The sequence below is a fragment of the Grammomys surdaster genome, unplaced genomic scaffold (assembly GCF_004785775.1).
Source record: "Grammomys surdaster isolate TR1022 unplaced genomic scaffold, NIH_TR_1.0 531, whole genome shotgun sequence".
NCBI lineage: Eukaryota > Metazoa > Chordata > Mammalia > Rodentia > Muridae > Grammomys > Grammomys surdaster.
In genome coordinates, this window is record NW_021604950.1 from 241651 (window position 1) to 267881 (window position 26231).

The window sequence follows — 26231 nt, forward strand, 5'->3', positions numbered from 1 at the left end:
AAAAATCAAAAGATTAAAAAGACTAGCTCACCCTATCCACTAAAAAGCTGAATCAAACCAGCATACAAGAGCCAAAAAACTAGGTACTCAGGGACACTTAAGACGAAACACCTAGCTAGGTGTGGTTCCCAGGCCTGAAATCCTAGTAGTCTGGAGGCTGTAACAGGAGGATTGCTACAACTTTGAGCCCAGCTGGACTACATAGTAAGTTCCAGAGACCAGGTCTCCAAAAGCAGAAAAATAAAATAAAATCCCCAGAGGTGAGCACTGTGAGTCAGTTTTTCTGCAATACAGTAAAGTCCAGCTCAAGAGCTCTTTTGATATGGCCTCTGATCCAAGAACAGTCTAGGCGTATTTTAGTGTCATAAACACTACAAAAGCAGGCAGAGACTGTGTGTAGCCTGTAAAACCGGGAGTATTTCCTCTCTAGATCTTAACAGAAAAAAACAAGCAGCCTCTGATCTGATTTGATCTAAAGACCAGGCTCAACAACAAGACAAACAAAGATTTAAGGACTTGAAGGACAGAAGAGAGGAATGGCAAGGCTGTTGTCCCAGTTTAACCTTTTATCGGCCATCTGGCTGTCAGCAAAATAGACATAGATGGGAATTCAAGATCTCTAGAAGAGGCCTAGTTGTAGAGAAAGCCACCAAGCTGCTCAGATAAATGTCATCCCAACTTCATGACATGAGGCCTGTATTCCCAAAACCCACTTGTCCTGATTCTTGGCAAATGAAGCTTAAAGTCTATTAAGTCACTGGTTAGGAATCAAATAAACCTCTTTTTAATTGATTTTCTTTAGAACTTTTAATTACACGTAGTTTTTTCTGTGTGTTTGTACCACAGCACACATGTTTAAGTCAGGAGATAATTTATAAGTGTCAGTTCTCTCCCATCATGTGGGTCCCTAGAGATAAACCTGGGTCATCAGGCTTGCAGCAAGCACCTTTACCTACCATCTAACTGCCCTTCCCACCTCCCTCTTTGAGATAGGGTTTTGCTACATAGTCCTGTCTGAGCTGGAACTTGTAGTCCCAGCTAACCTCAAACTCATGGAAGTCATGAGTTTCAAAGAGCTAAAACTTTGTACTGCTCTCCATCCTAGCTGTATAGCTGTGATAGGCACCTGCTTCCCACTCTTAGCAACAGGCCTCAATGAGACCCTAGGGACAGCTGGGCAGTATAGCCAGTCTTTGCTACTTTGAGGGTTCTTCTTTTTCTCACCCTTTATCCTCCTAGTTTCACTAGATAGGACCAAAAGGAGGATTGGATGCTGGCAGGGTTGTAGAAGGAAACTAAGGCACCTTTCTGTGTCAGCAGTTAAAGTGTTGGGCAGGTAGTGTTGCCACCAGTGCAAAGAAAGCAGCTTGCTGTGGATGGGTAGGGTTGGCATGTGTTTTCAGTGGAGAGAATTTTAACTATGGCACATTTAAATGAGAGGAAAAAGCATTTAAATGAGAAGAAAAAAGGTGGAGAAAAAAACTTGAACTAAGTATGGAAATGTTTTTTTCTCATGCGTGCCTTCCATGCCTTCTGCATACAAGTGCAGAAAGGCTAGGGATTGATTGGAGCTCCCGTAGCCTGTTAGTCTGGAAATGTATATGAGCCTGAGGCATACTTAGTGACTGCTGGAGTGAATTGACTCCCAAACCTCCTTAGTGCCTCTGTGACTCAGTGTCCCTAAGTCCCACACCCTTGGATCCGTTGCCCTGTCTGGACATAATGAGAGGCACCAGGTATTTGATGTGCTCTTCTGCCCTCTCTGTTTGCCTCTCACTTTTATAGTATTGATTTTTCATCCTCTTCTGCATGAGGGAACGATTGAGCTCATTATTGGGAAAAGTTCATAAAACTAATGAGAAGGAAAGGTAATAAGTTTTATAACTTGCTTCTGCTGACAGAAGTATTAACATTTCCCATCTAATGCGGCAGTAATGAACAGTCCTGTGTGCCACATCTGCTCCTGCCCTTGCAGCTGGGTCCAGATCCAGCTCTGTTGTGGATGAAGGCCATAATTGTCGCTGGAGCCTGTGTGAGCTGAGAATTCCCTTTGTGTTTGTGGAAGAAGTCTGGAATTCAAGTCAAACACTCTGATAGAAACAGGTGAGAATGAAGTCTTTTAGGGAGCCGAGCCTTCTGTTCTGAGGCATAGAGGATTGAGAAATGAAGTCCTGGCAGAGTGAGCATCACAGTTTTGTCTGCTGCTTTCAGGGTGGGGATTAATAGGTATAAGAGATCTCAGTGCACCCAACACACAACAAAAACCTTCCTTCCCTCCCTCCCTCCCTCCCCCTCCTCCTGTTTTATTGTGACTTTCCCTTTCCCTCTCCCCCCCACTCCCCTCCCACCCTGAGCATATAGCATTCTAGATACTGAGCCAGTTTTCTAATAAATGGAGATAAATAGGCTGCTCCTGTGCTTAAGCAGGTGTATTTTGTTAGGAGAGTGACAGATTCTTGTGAGGGACGCTACAGAGTTGAAAGGAGGGACCAGAAGATGCTGGAGAAGCGGGGTAATGAGCTGTTGGAGGATGAGAAAGGCCTCTAGGACAAGGAGACAGTTGAACTGGATCTGAAGGATGAGTAAAGGTGCTAGGTGAGGAGGATGAAGGACGCTGGGGTTTGAATGAGCCTGAGACAAAGGCTGGTGAGGAGGGGTGGATTCTCTGGCCAGAGTGGAGGGTGCAACAGGCAGGGAGGCCACTGAGGCCAGTGTGTAGTAACATTCAGGAAGATTGAAGGAGGACTTGGGAGGGGTTTTTCTCCTCACAGGATACTGCTGACACAAAAAAGTGCCTTAGTTTCCTTCTACAGGTGGCTGCAGGACTCCAGAACCAGCTGCTACAGCTTTTCTTCTAGACAGTTCGATGATGCACCTGCCACAGGTCCTCGTATAAGAGGTGCCCCCTGCTGCAGCACTGCCCAACAGAAACCAACTCCAGCAAACTTAAAACATAGTTAACTGATAGCTCTCAGCAGATGACATGATCTTCAAGATGGCAGGAGGACCAGAGAGAAAACAAGCATACCCTGGACGGGTAGGAAAGAGCAAAAGACATAGCCCAATAGCATAAGGGGCCTCACAGCCCACCTAGGCTGCAATAAATAACTGCCACCCCGGCCTCCCATTCTCCCTCTGCACTCAGTTCAGACCAAAGTCCCAAGGAAGGGGCTATCTATTCCTGGCTGAACTTGAGACATATGCCCAGATCTGGCTTCGACAGAGGCACTGAAATTAGAATCTTACTGAGGCTGCAACCACAAGAGACAGGAAAGCTCTTCAGAGAAGATTTGAACTCTAGTCATAAGGAGAAAAAGATGTTGAGCAGCCAAAAGTAGAAGTACCTACAAAAGTAGATAAAATTGTTTCAGCTTGAAGGGACTTGCTCTACTATTCCCTGGAAATAGTTTGCAGGCATCATCCATCTAGAAAGCTGGGAGAAAGCTGGTAGGGCACATGCTCTTCATCTTAAAGTAGCAATTCATTACCAAACACACAAACAAAACTCCACACACCTGCACGCGGGAGCACCTGGCCCTTCCCATATTTCCCCTAAGGCAGGAGGGGAAGGCCTCGTCTCCTTTGCAGGTGGAGGGAAGAGAGGCTGTTAACCCCCTTCACTGTAATTATCACCTTCAGGTGAGGATGAAGCAGACAGCATGCTCTGCTCTACAACTGTCCCAAGTGAATGACGCCTGCCTTGCTCAGTCCATGATGAACCTTATATCTCTGTAAAGTGATCTTCTGTATTACTGGCTGTCAGGCTGCCTGCAGTCAGGTGACAACCTGCCTCTCTGCAGACACCATCTTCAGGAAACCTCAGATTCTGTTCTAAAAGCACAAGTCAGATAGCCCATTCCATGTTACAACTATTAGCATGTCTCTACTGTTTCAGAGGCATTGAGGGCTGCTTTGTTGATCAAGTCACCCAAAACCTTCCATAATCTGCTTTCAGGCCTTGACCTTCTCATCCTGTATCCTACCATTTGTCTTAACTGCTTCCTAGTCCCAGTGGCCACCCATCTTCCAGGGTGAAGGTTAATGTCATTTCTGCCTACAAGCAGGTTACAACACTCCCAAATAACTCATCTCTGCCACTTAACACTGGACTGGAACCAACTCTCCTCTTTCAAACTTCTATTTTCTCCCCTGTCCCAAGGGTCGGGAGCTAAGGGCTTATACCTTCCAGAGCATTTCACCCACTGTGTGCTTTCAACAGCTGTGTGACTATCAGGACAGTTAGCTTATCCTTCTGCTCATCTCATTCCAGAGTTACAATCTCACCCCAGTTTCTGCACCCTTTTGTGTGGAGAGGCTGCTGACCTAATAACTGAGGCAAAGCTCCTCCTGGTCTCAAACCCATGGTCTCCAAAGCAAGCATGCTGCCAACAGCCAGACTACCCCACTTACCATCAGCCTGAGTCTGTCTGACCACTTCTCAACCATGGCAATGAAAGTATCCTAGCTGCAGACAGCACAGTCTCCTTAGTCCCCCTGTGTTTGAATGTTAGCCCTGGGTACCCAGTGCAATACAGACCAATGGAATAGAAGACAAATGCTGTTAGGAGGTAGCATTCTAGAAAATCTGTCCTTGCTGACATAGACAGAGGCTGACACAGATTCTCTTCTGATGCTCAGAGTTGTAATTGTGAGGTGGTGGCAGTCATCCTGAGTGTGGCTGGTTAACTGGGGAAATGGTGGGAAGGAGGAGTGCCGAATCCTGATGATACCAGCAGCTGATGAACTGGCCTACCGGGTGCTCCTAGACACCTCACTTGTAAAATAAACTTTGCATTAAAGCTGAAGAATCCTGACTAACAGCTCTGATCAATTAGATGCATTAATAACAGTAGCACAATTATAGTACTCCTTCATTGTTTGCCAGCTCCTGCTAAGCCCTGGGTAGCTATTATCCCTGACACCTGGGGCAATCCTGCGTATGCGCATCATGATCCTCCAACAAGGCTCAATGTGCTGAAGCTGGAAGCAAAGGGCTACGCTTTGCACCTAGGCTGCCTTGCTGTGAAAATGATGCTTTTGGTGTCATACACTGTGTGCCCCAAAACCTAACCCCTATGCCCTCCTGACACACATGGCACTGCAGCCCTTATACCAGAGATAGCAATGACAAATGAGACTCTCGATCCCCCATGGCTCTAGAGGCCTGAAGCTACAAGAATGGACTTGGACAAGGTGGCAAAGCAAACCAGTGAGTCGAGAGTCTAAAGACTCCAAATTGCAAGTACCTGGAAAACACCCCAAAGCCACAGCTGATAGAGCCAGCTGTGGAGCAGCCTGAGCCTCCAGGGCCAGGCCTCTGCTGTCCATTCCTGCACACACTGGCAGATGGGCCAGCTCAGAAAGACACACTTACTAGTCGAGCTGACTGCTGCTGTTCATGGGTGGGCCTGACCTTCTTCTTGGGCAGGGATGCCTTCAAGTGCTTCTCAGCTGCCTCTTTCTCCTTTTTTGCCACCTTGACCAGCTCATCCTGGACTGCTGCCTGCTGCTGTTGGAACCTAGGCCAGAGAGAAACAGAGAAAAGCTAATAGAAGGCATGGCTAGAAGAACATGGGTAGGAAAAGACCTGCCTTCTCACTGTACCTATCTAAGCAGGGTTGGGGTTTCTGGTCCTTTGCTGCCCAGAAGAACCAGATAGGAAACCGTAAGCCAATTCTTTCAGCTGAGGGGAAGCTTTAGTGACAGGTCCCTAGTCAAGGGACAATAACATTTAGGACAACTCAGATCAGGAACAGGAGAGCTAGCCAAACGCAAAGAATGAGGCAATCACCTGCCAGTAGGAATGTGTCAGGGCACGGCTGAATCCCATGTGAGCCATCCTTTCAAACAAGTAGGCAGAGTCTGGTATGGCCTTCTTAATTTGGCAGAGAGCCTGAAGGTTTTAGACAGCAGCAGTTTTGGGGTTTAAACATCTAACTTTGTTCAGAGTACAGTCATAACCTTTGACCTATCCTGGCATTCTGCTAGTGTGTCACAGCAAATAAAAGCTAGAAGGACTAAGATGCCCTCTGTGTTATTCATAAAAGTAAAATAGCACAAGCAGCAAGCAGCAGGGTCACAGCAGAGAAAAGACCACAGCATCATGAAAAGCCATACCACAGCCTCAGTGCTAACTTGGATTTATATGTAACAAGTTGAATCTAAAAATTGAGAATGAATAAACAATCTGATTAGCACTAAACATGCTTGAAAGCAGGTGTAACTGATGGAAAGTAATTATAATAGAAAGTAAAGCAGCAAGATATGAAAATGCCTATGACGTTAATATACCCGGAGTTAAGGTAAAGACATCAAATGCAAGAAACACCCAGAAGAACCACAGCAGTTGCACTGAGATAATGAGTCTATGGGGATTTGTTTTTATTTTATGTATTTTTTAAAAATCTTTTATCAGCATGTATTAATTTAAAATTGCTAAAAAGTTACTAAAGGGAGTGGGAAGGTTATATATTCCTGGAGATACCACTGGGATACAGGAGGGTAAATTTTGAGACCATGAGTCTTTACCTAGGATTGTCATGCTGGGGGCAAACCCCCAGCCAGGGCAGATACTGTCCACAGGCTGAGACTGGGCCCTGGGACCATCCAGAGGCCGTTTCCTCAAGGACGATGAGGAAGCCTATGAGTGAAGAGCACAGAGGGCAGCGCTGTATTTACTCCTGACTATCCCCCATTAAGAACACCCTCCTCAGGCCCTGCTGGGCATAGGTGGGAGAAGAGATCCTTGGCCTCATGAAGGCTGGATGCCCCAGGGGGTGGGAAATGGAGGGTGGGGAGGTGGTAGTGGGGGGGTAGGTAGGGGTACATCCGCAGAGAAGCAGGAGGAGGGGTGAGGGGATGGGGGTTCCTGGGTGGGTGGGGGATAGGATAAGGGGACAACATATGAAATGTAAATAAAACATCCAATAAAAAAAAAAAAGAACACCCTCCTCTGCAGTGATTTCTCCAGGTGACAACTAGTGGGTTAAAAAATCAGGAAGCTGGCCTCAACATAAAGGGTCTCAGCGCCACTTTTCTACACACCCTAGCGACAGATGAAATGTTTCATGACTGTTGTGAGCTCTCAAGATCATGGCCTGGGCTGGCAGGAGGTTCATCACATAGAACTGAGCAAGCTCCACTTCTTTTACTCTTCCAAGAACCTGCCTCTTTAATTCTGGATTTTAAGGATGGATTTTTAAAGAATCCATCTCTGGTAACCAGTTCCCCTGTGCCCTTTACAGTGGACCAGAGCCACCATGGCATTGTGTTTCAACACAAGCCAACATAAAAATGACAAGGCATTGTGCTCCAGGAGTCAGGGTTGGGGTGGAGGTACACCTGGAAGAAAGCAGCTTAGGGGTTTGGGGGCAGCAAGGGGATACAGACTCTTGGGCTTACTTCTTGAGATCCTCCTTCACTGCTGAGGACTGCAGACCACCACCACTCTCTGCACTGAACACTTTAAAGTCTGCAAAAGAACCAGAGGAAAGGGGCCAATTAACAACACTCAGGATTGATAAAGAAAGGGTACAGGAAAACATACATACACACACACACATCAATGTACTTCCTCAGGAAACCACACTCTGCATGTGGACAATGTCCCCAAGGAAAAGCATGCCCCATGGACAGACTGCAGAGTTCTAGAGGCAGATAGGAGCATAACCTCAAACAACCAGTCTACTGAGCCAAATGACACGAGGCTGCTTTGACCACAGGTTCTGCAGCAGGGCATCCTCACTGTGGGGCTGGCAGCAAGCCACCTGAATGCTGCCCTCCAGGTTCACCATTACATGCCCCACAGTTATTAGCACTCTGAAATTACCTCCTAACCCCATAGGCCAGAGATGGCTGAGGGTAATCACCCTCTGCCATGCATCTGCAAGAGGAGGGTAGAGACTCTTGTATCCTGTTTCTTTTGGAACCTGCCATGGTTTGAATGTTTGCCCCTCTAAAACTCAAGATGGGACATAACTACATTCTAATAACAGTAAGAGGCAAGGTCTTTAGTAGAAATTAGGACTAGACAGCTCCCCACCACAGATGGCATCATTTACTCTGTAAGACGATGGAAAGCCTTCAGCATTCAGACTTGTTCTGTCCTCCGTGTGATGGCCTATGCTGCTTTGGAACGCTACACAGTTCCCATCAGCAAAAAAGCTCTGACAAATGCTGCCCTTTGATTTGGACTTCCCAACCTCTTGAACTATAGAAATTGACTTTTTCATAAATTATCTCACCTATTTAGTTACAGCAACTGAAAATAGCATCCATTTCTACAAATTCCTAATGCTGGTGTGGCATTCTCTTTTAAACCTATTTTACTTCTAGAATTTTCTAGAACTATTGGGTTGTTAGGGACTTCTCGCATGATGACACCTTCCTTTGTAGTCTGCTATGGTGGCTGAGACCTCCACATCTCGATGAGCATGGTTCTTGCAACAGAGCAACAGTGTGAGGGAATGATTTAATTTTAACAGTGTTTTCTAACTTTGTTCTATCACTAAAATAAAGGCAAAAACTATGCTTAAAAAATACCTTAAAGTCAACCCATTTTAAACTGGTCCATTTCTGTTGAATCTTTTCCACATTCAGAAACTTAAAATATACTCTGCAAAATATTTTGCTACTGCTAAAACTAAGTGACAACTGAAGCCCCATTATTCCTTTCAAACAGCTGAAACTTAATGAAACTGAAGTCAGTGCATATTCTCCAAAGCTGAGATGACAATACACTGTGACAATCTCCTTTTCCCATGATTCTCTCCCTCTTCAGTTAAATCTGCTTATTAAAACTCACTGGGTCAAGTTAGACCCCTTTCAGTCTCTCTCATCTCTAGGGCAAAGAACTCCTAAGGAAGAGGCATGCTGGGTCCAGGAAGGGATAGGGACTTGGAGGGTGAGCTTAGTCAGCCCTTTCACTAAGATCTCAGCGAGAAATCCAGGCTCTGATTGGGTCTAAGGCCTGTGAGAAGCCCTGGCACTTACAATACAATGGGAGGAGTGTCAGAGCCTCCAGCCCCTGTTGGAGGTGACCACAATTAATGTCTCCCCTTCCTTTGTACTTAGTAGCCTGGAGTCAGCAAACTGTTTCTACTTCCTCAACAGGCTAGGCTATACCCCAGCTCTTAGCCTGTGCTCCTACTATTCATCTGCCTGAAACTGCTACCCACTGCAGCCCTGTCTTACTGTATGCAGGTAGCCTCTGCCTCACATAAGGAGCCTGTTCTCACTACCCCTGGCCTTAGGCAACTGGCATGAGCTGCTGATGTGATGCCATGTCATGAGCCCCAGGGTAAATATATGGGCTTTAATCCAAGCTGTATACACTCTCAGAGTGGGGGCTGCCTACCTGCCTTGTGTCCCAGTAATGCTCCTGGACAAAGTGTGACACTCCCAGTCTCTAATACAACCCTCAAAAAAGATGGGTAGGAAGGGCAGCAGCAACCTGAGGCCAAGCCAAAGTTCCCACAGGGGCTACCCGAGGCACAGTCTGCCTTCTGCAGTGGTTTACTTAAAAAAAAAAAAAAATCCTAAGTGACAGACCAGATTCTCACAGGGGTTCGTTGACTAGAACAGCAAGCACTCCAAAGCCTTCTGAATACCCTGTCTCTACTGTTCCTCACAGTCTTCTCTTCAAGACTTTTTGCTTCTTTGTGTTTGCTACAAGAAATTGCTGGGGAAGAGCTCAACAGAGCAGCATGGGTACCAGCTCCACAGTGGCTAAGGTGTCTTGGAAGGGTTGGATCAGGGTATCTGAGGCCAGTACCAGCACTACTCACTAATATATCCCAATGGCCCATTTTCGTATGCCTCATTTTTTGACTGGCAGCTAGGGTAGAGCTGCAACAACTGAGTGACAGACATTTCTGCTTCTTCTGGATCCTGAAAAGCAGATGGCTTCCTACCTGAGCTGTCGGACCACGACCTTCTGCCTTATCTTTTATAGTGAAGTCATGAAAACACTACGCAGAAAACAGTCTGGCCACATGACAAGCTCTGACTATGCTGCAACCTACACCACACCAGACAGAGTTTGCTGCATGGAAGGCCACTGTCTCAGAAAGCAGTGACTCCTATCATTCAAGAGTAAAGGCAAGTCTAGCAACAGCCAGGCATATCTCTCCCAATTTCTGTTCCCAATCTCCCAACATACCTGTCTGAGGAGCTTTATAAGTGCCTTCTGGGGGACCACATACAGAGGGTGAAAGAGAAGTAGGCACAGAAGTGGTAGGTGTAGGGGCAGTGGGCACAGGGATGGTTGGTTCAGGAACAATGGGTACAGGAGAGGAGGGCGCAGGACCAAGACCAGGAGCCGGCTGCTCCCCTGCTGAAGGCTGGCTGCAATCCTTCATGCGGTTCACAACACTTTCAGACAGCTTTGGGAAGAAGTGAGGAACAGGAAGTTACATCACAGAAACCTTGAAAATTCATGCCCCAGAACTACTCAAGTTTTCTGAAGACCAGCCCCAGTAATATAATTCTACTCAAGAGCCTCTCATGGTGGCCCAGTGCCAGCCAACCTGGAATCCCAAGCCTATCCCAGGAAGGCTGGCTGGACTCTGCAGCTTCTTCTCCTACCTTGTCACCCTCTACACACACACTACCTTGGGGTTACATGACTCAAATCCCTTCCTTATTTGCATTCACACTGACCCTCTCAACCTCACCAGCCCCAATGGCCACTGCTGTCCATCATCAGTGCTCCATTCAGAGCAGTTCCATGTTCCCTTCCCAGGAGCTTTCAGATGCATTCAGGTGAAGCTCCATCTTTCACACCCCTGTGCCCACTGTTACAGTGCATGCCAGGGAAGCAGCAGGACTGGCTTGCTGGTGTGTCAAAAGCTTCAGCACTGGGCCAAATGGCACTCATTCCTCACCTGCTCCAGCCACCACACAGGGAAGATAATCAAAATACTTGTTGATTCATTTCACCTGATTCCCCTAATGAAGTCTGCGTAACTGAAAAGCTCACTCGTTTCAGAGGAAGTCAAATGGGCATGAGGGTGCCATAAAACAGTTTACATAGATGAAGTAGTGAGCTAGAGATAAATCCCAGATAAAAACCCTTAAGAGTTCACTTCAGTAAATATTTATTAAGTGCCTAACATTCACAGGCCATCATAAAGCACAGCTGAGGGAAAGACATTAAAAATGGCTCCAGGACAAAAGGCACAGTCAGCAGTTCTACTTTCAGATACCTATGGAAAGAAAGCAGTCTCTTGTGAGCAAAGGGTTATGCTAAGATGCTGATTGTAGGAGACAGACAAAGCCAAAACGCTGCAGGACTAGGTATGGTGGCACATGTTTTAATCTTTGCACCTGAGAAACAGAGGCAAGATCTCTGAGCTCTAGGTCAGCCTGGTCTACAGAGGGAGTCCCAAGACAGCCAGAACCTCTACACAGAAAAACCCTGTCTTGAAAAACAAAAGGAATAGAAAAATAAAGCTGCAGAATATGAACACCCAGAAGGGAAATGGTTAAAAAACTCAGTGCATACATCCTATGAAACATCAGGGGCCACTGAAGACCGAGACAAGGCATGCATACACTATCAGGAAGGAGTGTGACCCACTGCTGACCACTAAAAAGTCCTCTAACTCTGTATCTCAAAGCAATAAAAAGACACTGACTGTGAAGATGCAAACAAATCTAAACTCAATGCACACATGTACATATAGAAATACAAATCTGGTGATTTTTCACATCTCTGCACAGTTGAATTCACAGGTCCTACTCAGAAGGGCAAGTTACATCACTCCTCACCAAAGTCCTGGAAAGGAAATGGGCAAGGTACATATGTGTGGTGGTTTGAATATGCTTTGCCCATGGAAAGTGGCAGTATTAGGAGGTATGGCCTTACTGGAGCCTTGTTAGAGAAGTATGTCGCTTTGGAGACCTTGAGGTCTCATATATATGCTCGAGTCTGGCCAGTGTGATCCAGACCCTCCTCCTGGCTGCCTACAGAAGACAGTGTCCTCCTTGTTACCTTTGGATATAGAAATCTCAGCAACTCCAGCTTCAAGTGTGCCTGCACAATGCCATGCTTCCTACCATGATGATGATGGAATGAACCTCAGAAACTATAAGCCAGCCCCAATTAAATGTTTGCCTGTATCAGTTGCCTTGGTTATGATGTCTCTTCACAGCAATAAAATCCAAACTAAGACAACAAGTATGCATGTTTATGTGTATCTATGTGTATTTGTATGTGGGTTTATACCTTACTTTTGTCTTGCCATGGTCATTTATTTGACATCTATAGCGTGTATTAATAATTTAAGATATAATAATTATAGTTAACAAATGAGAATATAGAAATTAAGCAACTAATGATACAGGACAATCCCACCCACCAGTGGAAAAGGAACAGAAGGTCCAGAATGAACCTGTATGTCTATAGCCAACTGATGGTTCAAAGGGTTATGTGGCTAAGTCTGGTCCCAGGGGTTTGTGCTGGACTATGGCACACTGGTCCTACATGTGACCATGCTGAAAGGTGATGGGACCTGTAAGAAGTGGGCATGGGGATGACCATTACTCTTCTCCACTCTTGGGTTCCAGTCTGGAATGTGATGTCTCTCTAACATTCTAAAGAATGTTTCCTTTAGAAATGGAACTTCTACAGACATGCCATGAGATGATGCAGCCAGAAGTTCACTTACCAAACCTAGCACAGGTTACGGTTTGATCAGCTGCTATGTATTTTAATGCTAAATTCTATATCTAAAGGTCTAGGCCTAGGAGTGACTTCTCATGTTTACAAGCTTTTGTTGTGCAAACCTTATCCTTTGATTTAAAACTATTGGTTAAATAACATTGGCTACAGCCAATTACTGGAGGGATTAGAAGTAGATGGGTTTGGAGTGGCCTGGCTGGGAGAGAGAGACCAGAGAAGGAAGAAGAAGAAGAGGGAGAGAGGACGCCTGCATGAAAGAAGATAGACCATGAGCATGTAGCCAGGACAAACAGCAAGTATCTGGGGTACACCACTTGGGAAGTAGCTGCCAGGCCAGCAGTTAGAAGAGTAGATTAGGGGTTATCCCCAGTAATTGTCAAAGCCAATATTATTTAACCAATGGTTTTAAATCAAGGAACAAGGTTTGCACAACAAAGCTTGTAAACATGAGAAGTCACTAGTAGGCCTAGACATTTAGGTATAGAATTTAGCAGTATAATACACAGTAAGAGGCAAACCTCCATAAGCACCCTGTGTGGTTGAACTTACAGCCATCAAAATTGGAGCTAAATGAGACTCTTTTCTTTGTAAGTTCTCAGTCTCAGGTATTTCAACACAGTAACATTACAACCATCAAAACTGGAGTGAAATGAGACTCTTTTCTTTCTAAGTTCTCAGTCTTAGGTATTTCAACACAGTAAGTAGCAAAAAACAGAATAGTACAGTTGCCAACATACTTCAATGCAGAAAGAGTAGCTTCAAGACTAATGATATGTAAACAACCTGATATCCCACATACGGTAACAGAGTAGGAGCCCATACTAAACTATACATTAAAACACTAATTTAAAATAGACTGGTAATCTAAAAGTAGGAGAACAAAAAACTCTTAGAAGAAATCACAGAGGCAAACTTGAATGACCTGTTTTTGGCATAGATTCTTGGATGTGGCACCAAAAGGAAAATCAACCAATTAAATGGATAATTAGCCTTCATCAAAATTAAAGTTCTGTTTATCAAAAAACATTCTAAAGCAACGGAAAAGATAACCCACAAAATGGATAATGCATTTGCAAATAATACCTAACAGATATCTAGGATATACAAGAAGGTCTATGTGCTAAAGGCTGGTCCTTAAGTGACACTACTGGGAGGTGGTGGAATCTTTAGACAGTGGAGTCCAGTAGAAAGTCTTTAAGTCACTGACATGTGTCCTCACAGGAGTTGAGGGACCCTGTTCTGTTCTCTCCTTCCTTCCTATCTTATGAAGTGAACATTTTGTTATGGCACATGCTCCCATGATGCACCACTTTCATCAGTGCCCAGAGCAATAAGACCAGCAGTCATGGAGCAGACTCATAAGCCAAGGTAAAGTCTCCTGATGCCTTAACTATCTCAGGTATTTGGTCACAGTAACCCAATGCTAATACCATGGACAAAAAATATGAACAGAAAGTTCTCTAATAAAAATAGACAAAGTGCCAAGAAGAACAAGAGCAGACATTTAATATCATCAGTCATTATAGAGATACAAAATATAAGGGCATGCTGAGAGAACACTTCACATCCATCAGCGCAGCTGCCATCCAAATGTTAAACATTAGGTGTCTGCACAGCTGCAGGGATCAGAAGCCTCATACAATGTGGGGTATAACACAGTATAGGCAGGATTGGGAAGAGTCTGGAAGGTTCTCCAGAGGTTAAACATAGAGTTACCAAAATGATCCAGCAGTTCTAGCAATCAGCTCAAGCCAAAGAGAAAGGAAACATGCCCACACATGCCTCTACATTAATGTTCACAACAGCTTATCCAGAGTGGCCAATAAGAGAGCACCCAGATGTTCAACTAACATATGAATAAGTAAAATAAAAACATCTATACAATGCAGTATTATTGAATAATAAAATGGAATGAAATACTGATGCATACCATTACATGGACAATCCCAGAAAACATGCCAAGTAAAAGAAGCTAAACACAGACAGTCACAGCCTGCATGACATAGACCTATGTGGTCCATCCGTCCAGGAAACTCTCCAGACACAAAAACAATTATCAGCAGCTTGGGGTGAGGAATAAATTGTACATCATGTTCATCATATTTCATAGCAGAGAGAGAGAGAAAAAAGAGGGAGGGAGGAAAAGAGAGAGAGAGAGACAGAGAGAGACAGAGACAGAGACAGAGAAAGCAAGCACACAAACATGAACAGTCCAGTGGCTATTGCCTTGCCTAGTAGGAATGAATGAGAGCTAGGACTTAAAGAAGAAGAAGGAATGTAGTTCCCCCATTATTAGAAGAACATGGGTAAAGGAGAAGTGAAGAGAAACCACTAAGAAGGTGACACACTAGTGTATGGATACTAAAATCCTGAGATCAGAAAAGGGAAAGAGCCTTCAGAGGTCATGTTTCTTCTCTAAGCTATAGCAACTGAACACAACTGGGAAAGTGAAGGTCAGTTTTAGAGCAAGAAGAACCAGCCACTACTGAGGTCAGTGTACCCTAGTATAATATTCCTGAAGGGAGCCTCTGAGGTGTGAACATAACAAGACGGAAAGAGAATTTGGCTATCCTACCACTGTGCAGGAATTAGCTCCTGAAAGCTGATTTTTAAGTTTTCAGAAAATTTAGCAAACTGACTGATTTCATGATAGCTTTTTGAAATTGACCTGGGAGGGAGTATTTCCATGATGGAAATTCAGAAATCAGCAAACACTACCAATTGGGCTCTTTCTTGAGGGAATGGCTGGGAGTAGATCAGGGTAAGAGGTCAACCCTGACTCCAGGGCAAGAGAAAATCAAGGTTGAGGGCTGCCATGGGTGAATCACAGGCTCTGATTTGCCAGCCCTGGCATAGGTGGCATCAACAGAACCACACTGCCTGGTGAATGAAGGGTTAAGGAAAACATTGGCACAGTTCTTGTTGGCGGTAAGAAATTTGTAATATTTTTTAATGTTGCTACAAAATACAGCAAGTAATATTTTTAATCAACAAACACACACACACAGTAGTCATGTGAGAATAAACACCATCTGGGCAATGCTCCCTGCACCAACAGAACCAGAACAGAGGCCTCCAAAGCCAGACAGGGATAGGTGTTCAATGCCACTAGCCCTCTGGTCACTGTACCAGCTAGACAGAAAATGTCCCACACGGACAGCAGAGAGCTGTGGCAAGGGACAAGGGACAAGGGTCCCTTCCTATCTCTGCACTTCCCTAAGACAAAAGCATGCTCAGGCTGCTGGCTTCAACACAGCTCAGGAGAAAGTGTCATGCAGTCAGCCCCAACCTGGTCTGAATTCCAGCTACGCTCCTAACTAGTTGCATGACCTTAGTCAGGAGCCTTCTTATCTCTAAATCAGTTTCTTTATCTGTGATATGGAAATAATTAATAGTGGCGACATCAGGGCTTCACTGAAGAAAGCAGTTGCACAAAGAAAACCATAAATGTTAGCTGTTCAGTGTGACTGGTAAATACCAAACCAGCATGAGTTATAATCCAGGCCACACAAAAGCCAAGTGCACACAGGTAAAAGGGAAGATCGAACAAATGAACAATGAAAGTGGTGTACCCAGGCTCTACTGACCTTGTGAAAGTCTCTTTCCTTAGTGCCCAGAATCCACACACAATGACTGTAAGTTCTATTTAATGCACTTTCCGGGTCTGATACCATCCAGACTGTCGTAGCAAGAGACCCTAAGGAGGAGGAGTCTTTTCCTGACACTGTGGCATGCTAGGTTGACACTTCCGAAATTCCCCAGAGTGAGGTAAAGTCCAAAAAGGGCCTCTTTCCTACTTTCTCCACTACTCATAAAGAACTACACAGATAGTTACATAGTCTGGGCAAGTCATGTGGCCACCCTGTGAATGAAAGCTGTGGGGAGCCAGTGCTGCTTTACTAAATGAAGTACCCAATAGAAGAAGTATTGACAGATGAGCTGCATCCTGTAATCCAACTAAAGAAGATCAGAGTCAAAGGAAGTACAATGTTTGAACTAATGTACCAGGGAACAAATGTTTGGCACTCATCACACCCCCTTCCCAGCCCTCGTATTCAAGGTGCAAAGGAAATGAAGAAGCCACCCCAGGACAGAGCAGGCCCCTGGAATTCTGGGTCCATTTTAAAACTGTGTTCCTCTGTCCTGGAGCAATGGAGTATTTGTTCTCAAGAGCAAGAAGACATGTGCTCGCCATGCAGCCCTCTCCACATGACCCTCAGACACTGGAACAGCCTCTGAAGGCTCACACAGGCAGTAAGGCAGAAACAGGTAGAGATGTCAAGACAGCTAAGAAAACAGAGAACACAATGGAGTCCAGACATTTCCCAGACCAAAACTCAGTATTCTGCCTGGTTTCTCTTCGTGGAACTCCACAATCTGATACAGCATACACTTGATTTCTTGTCCACCAGCATCAGAATATAAACCCCATTCATAACCCCTACGTTTCCACTTTGCTCTGGCTGTATCCTCAGTGCCTGAAAAAGTCCTCAGGCACACTAGAAATGCTAAAATACTTGTTAAATTAAATATGTAGTAAAGGTTCATGTATATAACACTACATGCAAGCAACAGAGTATTGTTAGTCAGATTTCCATTACCATGACAAATTATCTGAGATAATCAACTTAAAATGTGAAAATGCTTATTCTGGCTCATGGCTTCATTCAGCACTCAGTCCCTGGCTCTACTGCTTTGGGCCTGCTATGACTCAGTACATCCTAGCAAAGAAAGTCTATCCTAATTTAGCTTTAATGATCAAGTCATCTGAGAAAAAGACCTAGATTGAGGAATTGCCTAGATCAGATTGGCATGTGGACATGTCTGTGGGGGTCTGTCTTAAATACTAATTATTTAGAGAGCCCAGCCCACTGTGAGCAGCATCATTCCTAAGCATGTGGTCCTGGACTATCTAAGAAAGCTAACTAAGCATGAGCCTATGAGTAAGTCAGCAAGTAATATTCATCTACGGTGTCTGCTTCAGGTACCTGCTTTAATTTCCTGCTGTGACTTCCCTAATGGTGGACTGAGACCTGGAAGTGTCAGTTGCTTTAGATCAGTACGTTATCACAACAGAAGGAAAGCTAGGGCAATGCCTATTTATTTCCAGAGCAACTGGGAAGCAATGATGGAGGAGTGGGGTCCCAACAACCCCTTCAGAGGCATACTTCCAATGACCTAAATTCCTTTCTCAGAGAATTTCCACACCTTAAAGCTCCACCTCCCAGTCCTACCAAAGACTATGGAAGCAAGCTTTCAGCACATGGCCTTGGAAGCAACATCCAAACCAAAGAAGCATGCAAGTTCCTTTTCTTCAACTTCTCAACACACTTGTCATCAGACAGGGGTGAAAAGGACACACAGAACACAATCACAGAAACACAAGCAGTTTATCTAAGTGTTCTAGGAGCTCCAGCCACTAGAGAAATGCCTAAATGAGGCCTTGAACGCATCCCACATTCTGGGAAGAACAAAAATATACTTTGTAATCAGGGGTCAGGTGGAGGGTGGCCTGCCAGACCTCGGAATGGCACAAGCAAATACACACAAAAAAGAATACAGAGGTCCTGAGGTTCAGTCACAAAGAGCACAATGGGTATATTTAAAAATTATGCTGCAAAGGGTTGCTGGGAGGCTTCAAAATGACAAAAAGCTAGAGTTTATTCTGCCATCAACTAGAACCACTGAAGCTTCTGAAAGGGGCTCAGGCAGGATTTTCTCTGTACAAGAGTACGGCAAAGGAGAAAGAAGGCTTGAGATAATGAGCTCATGAGAAAGTGTGACGACACAGGGGCACACAGGAGAGGCTGAGATGTACACTGGCTGGATGGTGGACAGAAGGGGTGGACACTGAAGACACCAAGGAAGAGAATTAGTTAAGACCTGTCTGAAGGCACAGATAAATGAAAGAGCAATTTGTAGAACACCACATCTCACTGCACAAGAAGAGGGGAACACATTGTATATAGGCTTGAGGAAAGTCTGAAAGGATTCATGAGAAATTGTGAACAGTTGGCATTTAAAAATAAGATGTATTCTGCAAGAAAAAAGTCATAAAGTAATGGAAAAGAGAAAAGATGACAGTGAGACTCCCAGCCTGGCTTGCTGTAAAGGAGGAGGTGTCATGGCTGAGCCAAGAACAGCCGATGTGTGAAGTGTTCTGAATGCACCCAAGTAGCTCTGACCCTCTGCCGTTCCAGAAGCAAAACTGGTAGAACATAGAGGAGGAAGTCATAGAAGGACCTGTGAGAGAGCCCAGAGACAGACTAGAAGAAGGAGGTCATTTCTCAAGCTCCAGAAAACAGCAATGTTATGGCTATTCTTGGTTGTCAACATGACTATATCTGAAACTAACACCCCAAAAATGAAGGGTACACCTGTGAGGAGTTTTGTTTAATTTAAAATAGAAAGACCATCTTTTAATCCAGATCTTTGAAGTAGAAAGACACACCTTTAACCCAGATCTTGAGACAGAAAGACATACCTTTAATTCAAACCTTTAATCTAGATCTAGTCTGAGCCACACCTTCTCCTAGAAGGAAGAGGAAGAAGGAAGCTTTTCCTCTTTGCCTGCTTGTTCTCTCCTTGCTAGCAAGTCCATTCCTTAATTGGCATTGGAGCCTACTTCTTTGGGATTCCAGTATATACTAAAGACCCACTGAAACATCTAGCCTCATAGACTGAACAACTACTGGATTCTGAAGACTTTCTGTTCATAACCAGTCATTGTTGGATTAGCTGGACCACAGCCTGTAAGTCAATCTAATAAATCCCTCTCTCTCTGTTACTCTAAAGCAGTGGTTTTCAACCTTCCTAATGCTGTGACCCTTTAATATAGTTCCTCATGTTGTGGTGGCCCTCAATCATAAAATTATTTTGTTGCTACTTTATAACTGTAACTTTATTACTGTTATGAATCACAATGTAAATGTTTGATATGAAGATGGTCTTAGACAACCCCTATGAAAGAGTCGTTCAACCTCCAAAGGGGTCACAACCCACAGTTTGAGAACCACTGATCTAGAGAACTATGACAGGCAACAAAGTTGGAATAGAGGCAGACAAACCCCAGCATCAGACCTAAATGAAAAAGCTCTGTACATTACAGGGACTCCTGAACACATTCCACACACAAGGTTCCAGCTAAATGTATTTTCTGTGCATTGCCATTTTACACAAAACAGTCAGGGAGGCTAGAAAGCCAACCATGATCACAGATGTCTTAAGTGCTAAGGCCCAACCTGAATTCTGGCAATAGTAGTGACACCTGTACAAAGGAAGGTAGGAACATGGTACTCCCTGGATCATATTATGAAAAATCATATTATGCAAGGGCTGGCTCAGGAATTTTCAGCCACATTGCCTCCACTGATGGGCTTTATGGAGCTCAGCATGCAGTCAGTATGAGCATTAGTGCATTTCTTAGCTTCACAAATCTCACTGTGTAGACACAGCTGAGAGGTAACAGTGTGGAGGCAGCTTTGTCACTTCATGAAGTAAGTAAGGTGTCAGCTCCCTTACAGGCAGGAGAGGTGTCACCACAGTCACTAGGGATAAGAAGTGGCTTGCAGGCCAGCCAGGCCTATGTGAACATGTTCTGCCCATGCAGTACCACGTTTTCTAAGGTCTCACTGGGTGCAGGCACTGTGAAAGCCCAGGGCAACTAGGAAACCAAATCTGTTCTGTGCCCTCCCTGCCTAGGTCCATAGCTCCTGTGGGCAGGGGCACAGGCTCAGCCCTGCACCAAGTCAGTGTATCTGACATCTCATTGTGTGAAGCTCCTAGGGCCCAGACGCTCCAGTTCTTAAAGAGGAACTGCCTATTCCTGTAGCACTTAAGACTCCTCCTCTCCTAGCTGGGGGTGTTGCCTTGGAGACAGCGTTCCTTGTCCTTCAACTTCTTATGGGCTGAAATTAAACCCACCGGCTGCTCAGCACAGATGTAAATCCCAGAATGTCAGGACAAGAAAAGCCCTTGGGGACCTCCAACACCAAGCACGGCACATGATACCAAGCGCAGCACACTTAAGTGCCTGCTGGGGCCAGGTAGGTGACAGAAGCAAACAAAACAGGCATAGCAAAGAAAAACAAATCATGTAAGGCTCTGAGATGGGAATAGTGCTGAGGGCAAAAGGGGGACAACTGACTTGTCGCTCACACAAAGTGCTACCATACGGAAAGACACCAGACTGTCAATAGTTTTTTCTCCCTTCCAAAAAATGCTAAGAATCAAGAATTATGTAAAGCCTCCCAATTTTTAATTGGTAGCAATTAATTCAAACCTATTAATAACATAAAGTTTCTGGGCTCACAGTCGGGGGCAAGAAAACCAGCCAATATCTTCAAATTCTATCCAGCTAGTATCACACAGATCTGTAGCAGGCGCCGAGCCATATCCAAGTGACTCTTGCTCACCAAGAAGAAAGGAAGGGGCAAGTAAGAACAATTATGGCTCAGGGCAGGAAGCAGTAGGAAGTAAGTGGGTCTGCAGGTGCCACAGAGTAAGATTCCTTCAGAGGGCAGTCCCTTCCCAGTGTCCTAAGGACGAAGGAGATTCAGCCAACCGAAGAGGGAGAAGAACCAATCCAGTGGACAGAGCCATAGGCCAGAACAGGGAACAGCACAGAGGACAGCAGTAGAGTGCTGTCTGCAGTCCAGCTGGATGAAAGTGTGCCACCACATGGAGCTCCCAGTGAGCCTGGCACAGCAATAGCCTTTAACCCAGTAGAAAAATTCAACTGTGACACAATCAGCCCTGACCCTGAACAGAACCTCTGACAGAAGAAAAGGAAATGGGCTGCTTCTGAGAGTAGGAAAAACAGGGCACAGGGCTGAGGTTTTTTGACCTGCCTCCTTTGAACTTGAGTTGTATGACCATTTGCCAGAAAACCAGCCCAAAAGTCAGATGAAGAGTAGAGGTGTGGCCCTGAACTGAGGGGGAAGTAGTATGAAGAAGACTAGAGATGTGGTTCAGGGGAGCTTGCCTAGCAGACACCAGGCCTTTGATCCATCCCTGGTACAGGCAGCCGAGGGAAGAATAGTAAAGACAAAGGGACAATGAAACAGCAACTGCTGGAAAGACTTGTCACTAAAGGTTAAAAGTAAATGAAAGAGACTGCTGACTTTATAGGTTAGGGACAGGAGGGCAGAGCCATTCACCTAAGAAGTCCTTTCTAAGGGAGGTAAGGATGGGTGCAGGCAGAGCCCATGTGGACAGTGAATTAGATGGACACACAGCACATGTACTGTACAAGGGGATATAAACAGGCCATTTGTATCAGCTCTGGGCTGGAAACTCAGACTCTAGAAATTATCAGCTAATGAATGAAGACAACAGAGAATGACTGGGGTCAGGGTACAGGAGGGGCAAAGATTGAACAAGAAAATACCCTGAACCTTCCTTCAGACCCAGGCAAAAAGCAGTACCCTAGATACCTTTCTGTTCCTGTGATAACCCACTCTGACCAAAAGCAACCTGGGGAGGAAAGGGCTTATTACAAATTATAGGGCAGGAACTCAAGCAAGAGTAAAGGGAGAAGTCATGAAGGAAAGCTGCTTACCTTTCAAGGCTCAAGCTCATCTCCCTTTCCTGTACATCCCAGGGCCACAGATGCTACTGCTCACAACACCACACTCCTACATTGGTTAGCGATCAAGCAAATGCCTCCACAGGCAGTAATTCTTCAGGTGAAGTTCTCTTCCTAACAACCAAAACTAGGTGCCACGTACAGAAACTTCAGTTTTCACCCTAGATCCAGAAATACTAAGAAAAAGTAGAGCTCTGCCTGCCAAAAGACAGGGTTTGCCATCTTCAAGGATCAAGGGTGCCCCCAGAGCTATACCTTTCTTTCCATATGAAGGCTTCAACTTTCCAACAGCCACCCCTACATCTACATTGTTCTGGGGCTTCTGTGATACAGTTTAAGAATTTCATCTTACATGGGTAGCATCCCCAACTCAGAAAGTCATATGGAAGTCCCTGCATCTCTTTGTGCTCTTTAAACATTACTGCTGGCTATATAGGGATCAAAAGCAGAAAAAGTATCTCAAACAGCATGCACAGTCCTTGACTGCCATCTCACAAACTGTCAATCTGGGAACGAGGAGCTTGGAGAATGGAGGGTACCAAAGGGAAGGCTGGGCCTTCAAATTCTGTCTCCTCAGCTGAGGAGGGACAAAAAGACCTAAAATGTTCCACCTCCCATCAGAGTTTGTTCTGTTTGTCTTCTAACACCTTAAACTATCAATGAGATGTAACTAGGATCACAGCATTGGTCAGAACTGCACATGGGAAGCACTTAGCCCAGGCAGTGCACACTCAGGCACTATGTATGCTGGACTCTAAATCCGAACTCCAAAAGTGGAAGAGAAGCTAGCTGTCTGTCTCCTGGCTTTCCAAGTTGGCATTTCCTTTTGTGGCTCCATCAAATCACACTCACTTGTGCGTCAAGGAGAGCTCAGCAGCTGAAGAACACTGGAGGGGACTTGTGCTCAAGCCCTGGGTGCCCCTATCCTTAACCGGTGCATGAAAATGCTACATCCTATCTTCCCCCTCTCCAAGGGCAAGGCCACTGCCCAGGTTTACTGAGATCACTGGCTGTTTCACTGACTTTGAGCAAGTCAAACTAAGATAAAGGATGCTACCAGAGAACAGACATGGTAGACTGGACAGGATCCTAAGCACAGAGTAACATCTAACAAGAGCAAAAGACATGGAACAGGAGAGGGGGATGGCATAGAACAGGATACACAGCACTAATGTGCAACATCTGAGGTCAGTTCAACACTGCTTGACATTAGCATGGTGGAAAGAAATCTGCTGCATGAATATGAAATAAATAAGTCCATAAAGCCTTTGAGAGGTATGAATCTCCTGCTCAGCTGCCACAGTGTCAGCTTGGCTAGAAGGGCTGTCAACTCCTTAAGCCAAGTTGGGATCTAAAATGTACAGCATAATAAACCAGACATTCCAATTTTTAAAAGTTAATCTTTGTACTCTTAGAATTTCCAAGAGAAAGACAGTAAACAAGAGCTGGAAGGGAGGGGTGACAGATGATTAAAAGAGCATCAAACCCTAAAGGAAACCTACACAACTTACAGCTAACATGCTTAGTAAGGGAAGATTCAATGCTTTCTCCCTAAGCTCAGGCAAGGACATGACTCTTACTACTTCTATTCAACATTCACTACTGAGTCTAGCCAATGGAAGAAGAAAAGAAGAGGGTTGGCAACATGGCTCCGAGGATAAAAGCATTTGACATACAAACCTGATAACCTGAGTTCAATTCAATTCCCAGGACTCAAACTGGAAGGAGAGAATCAATGCCTAAAAGTTGCCCCCCAACACACACACACACACACACACACACACACACACACACACACAGAGAGAGAGAGAGAGAGAGAGAGAGAGATTGATTAAAAGAAAAGAGGTTGGGAAGGAACCGGTAAAAAGCCATTTGCAGACATCATCTTAACCATAAAACATCCCAAGAAATCAACCAAAAGGCCGCTAGGATAAAGGGACTCAACAGTCTGTGGGATCAAGATACAAAAATCAACTACATACAAGCAATGGCAGAACCAAGGATAAAATTAAGAAAATAATTTCACTCACAATAATACCAAAAGAACAAAACCTTTGGATTACACTGAAGAAAAGAAGCACACTTCTGTGCACTCAAAGCAAAAAGTGTTTCTGAGGAAAATGAGGCTCCCTCCACCTGGAGAACTCCTCCACTCCACAGGCAGGCAATGCCACTGTTAAACAAGCACTGTGGGGACTGTCGAGATGGCTTAGTAGATGAAGCACTTGCCCCTCAAGTGTGAGGACTGGAGTTTGGAGCCCCAGGAGCCAGGTAAAAGTCAACAAAAATGGGGACCACCTGTATTCCCAGCAGAGACAGGGGAGTCAGGGAGTCAAGTGACTGGCTAAACCAGCTGCAAACAGCAAAGTCCAGGTTCATAGTGAGACTCTGCTTCAGTAGAGACAAATGGACAGCAACTGAGGGCCCAAAGTCAATTCTGACCCTCTACAAGCTCATGCACATATGTACATGTCATCCACACACATATGTACATGTGTATGCACACCACGCACATCAACATGCAAAAATAAAATCAGCAATTTCCCAAAGTAGAGTGCAGATTGAATCCCAACAGGCTTCTTTTTATAAAAGTTGATAAATTAATCCTAAAATGTATATAGAAGCACAAAGGATTCAAGACAATCTTGAAGAACAAGGTCAGAGGTTTTGCAATGCCAACTTCTGAAACTTTGGAACTATATTAATTCGGACGATGTGGTCCAGGCACAAAGACAGACACAGGGATCAATGGGAAGAACTGAGTACCCAGAAATAACCTTGTGTTCACTAGATACATTTTATGAAGGCAATATGGTAACTCAGTGGGAAAAACAAATCTTCTCAACATGCAGTACAAAAAATTAGGTATCTCATGATTAAAAGAAAAAAAAGCTGAATTTCTCAGAATTCAGCAAACATTCCTGAGTGAAGTCCAGCCCACCACTTGACCTCCTAAACAGATTGTCAGTGGGACATAGCTACAGCCATGCATTGATGGCAAAACTAGGCAGTTATGACAAAGACTTTCTGATATACAAAACCCAAGTACTTACTATGTCCTTCCTAGGATAATTTTGTCAATCTCAATTTTAAAACCATTGCGATATACCCCATACAAAAAAACTAACCCAAACAGATGATAGACCTAAATAGCAAAAACTATAAACTTTAAGAAGGAAAAAAAAAGAAATTTTTGTGGCTTTTAAGCAGGCAAAGTTTTTCCTAGATACAACACCAAAGGTACAAATCATTATTTTTTGACATCTAAAATTAAAAAACACTTGTACTTCAAAAACTATTATAAAAAACAGAAGCAAGCCACATATTGGAAGAAAATGGCTTCAAAATAGAATGTAAGAAAGGGTTTGGACCCAGCAAAACCAAAACATTACTCAATGATTAAAAAAAAAAAAAGACAACCAAATTAAAACGTGAAAAGGCCTGAATGAACATTTTACCAAAGAAAGCATGTGGGTAACAAATAAGCCCAGAAAAGATGCCAGCTGAGCCTTTCTGGAGACATGAGTTCAAACCACCATTGACTGCTCTCACAGCACTAGAATCACTGCAACCAAAACAAGGACAAGTGTGGGAAGGATGTGAACAACATTCAAGTACGGCTGGTGAAACCAGGAAATGGGATATCTTGAGGAACAAATGAAGTTTCTTCAAAGTTAAATTTAACCATATAAGAATGACCCTGAAAATAGACTCTTGAGTTTCTATCCATAGGAAAAGGCAACATATGTAGGGGGACAGGGCAAAGAAAAAGAAAGAAAGGAAAGGGAAAGGGAAAAAGGGAAAAGGGGAAAAAGGGAAAAAGAGGAAAAGGGAAAAAAGGGAAAAAGGGGAAAAGGGGAAAAAAGGGAAAAGAGAAAAAGGGAAAAAAGGGAAAAAGGGAAAGGGAAAGGGGGAAGGGAAAGGGAAAAAGGAAAAGGGAAAGGGGGAAAGGGAAAAAGGAAA

The 26231-nt window shown here is 44.5% G+C and overlaps 1 protein-coding gene across 2 annotated transcripts in view; it reads right to left on the reverse strand.

Annotated features, from left to right (window-relative positions):
- Chchd6 (coiled-coil-helix-coiled-coil-helix domain containing 6) overlaps positions 1–26231 on the reverse strand; it is a 200680-nt gene that overhangs the window by 169551 nt on the left and 4898 nt on the right. For both annotated transcript variants that reach the window (XM_028781752.1, XM_028781751.1), the window contains exons 2-4: positions 10160–10382; positions 7402–7471; positions 5375–5519 (exon numbers count right to left, since the gene is read on the reverse strand). In XM_028781752.1, the coding sequence (XP_028637585.1) occupies positions 5375–5519; positions 7402–7471; positions 10160–10382 (438 nt within the window). The remainder of the gene's footprint in view (positions 1–5374; positions 5520–7401; positions 7472–10159; positions 10383–26231) is intronic.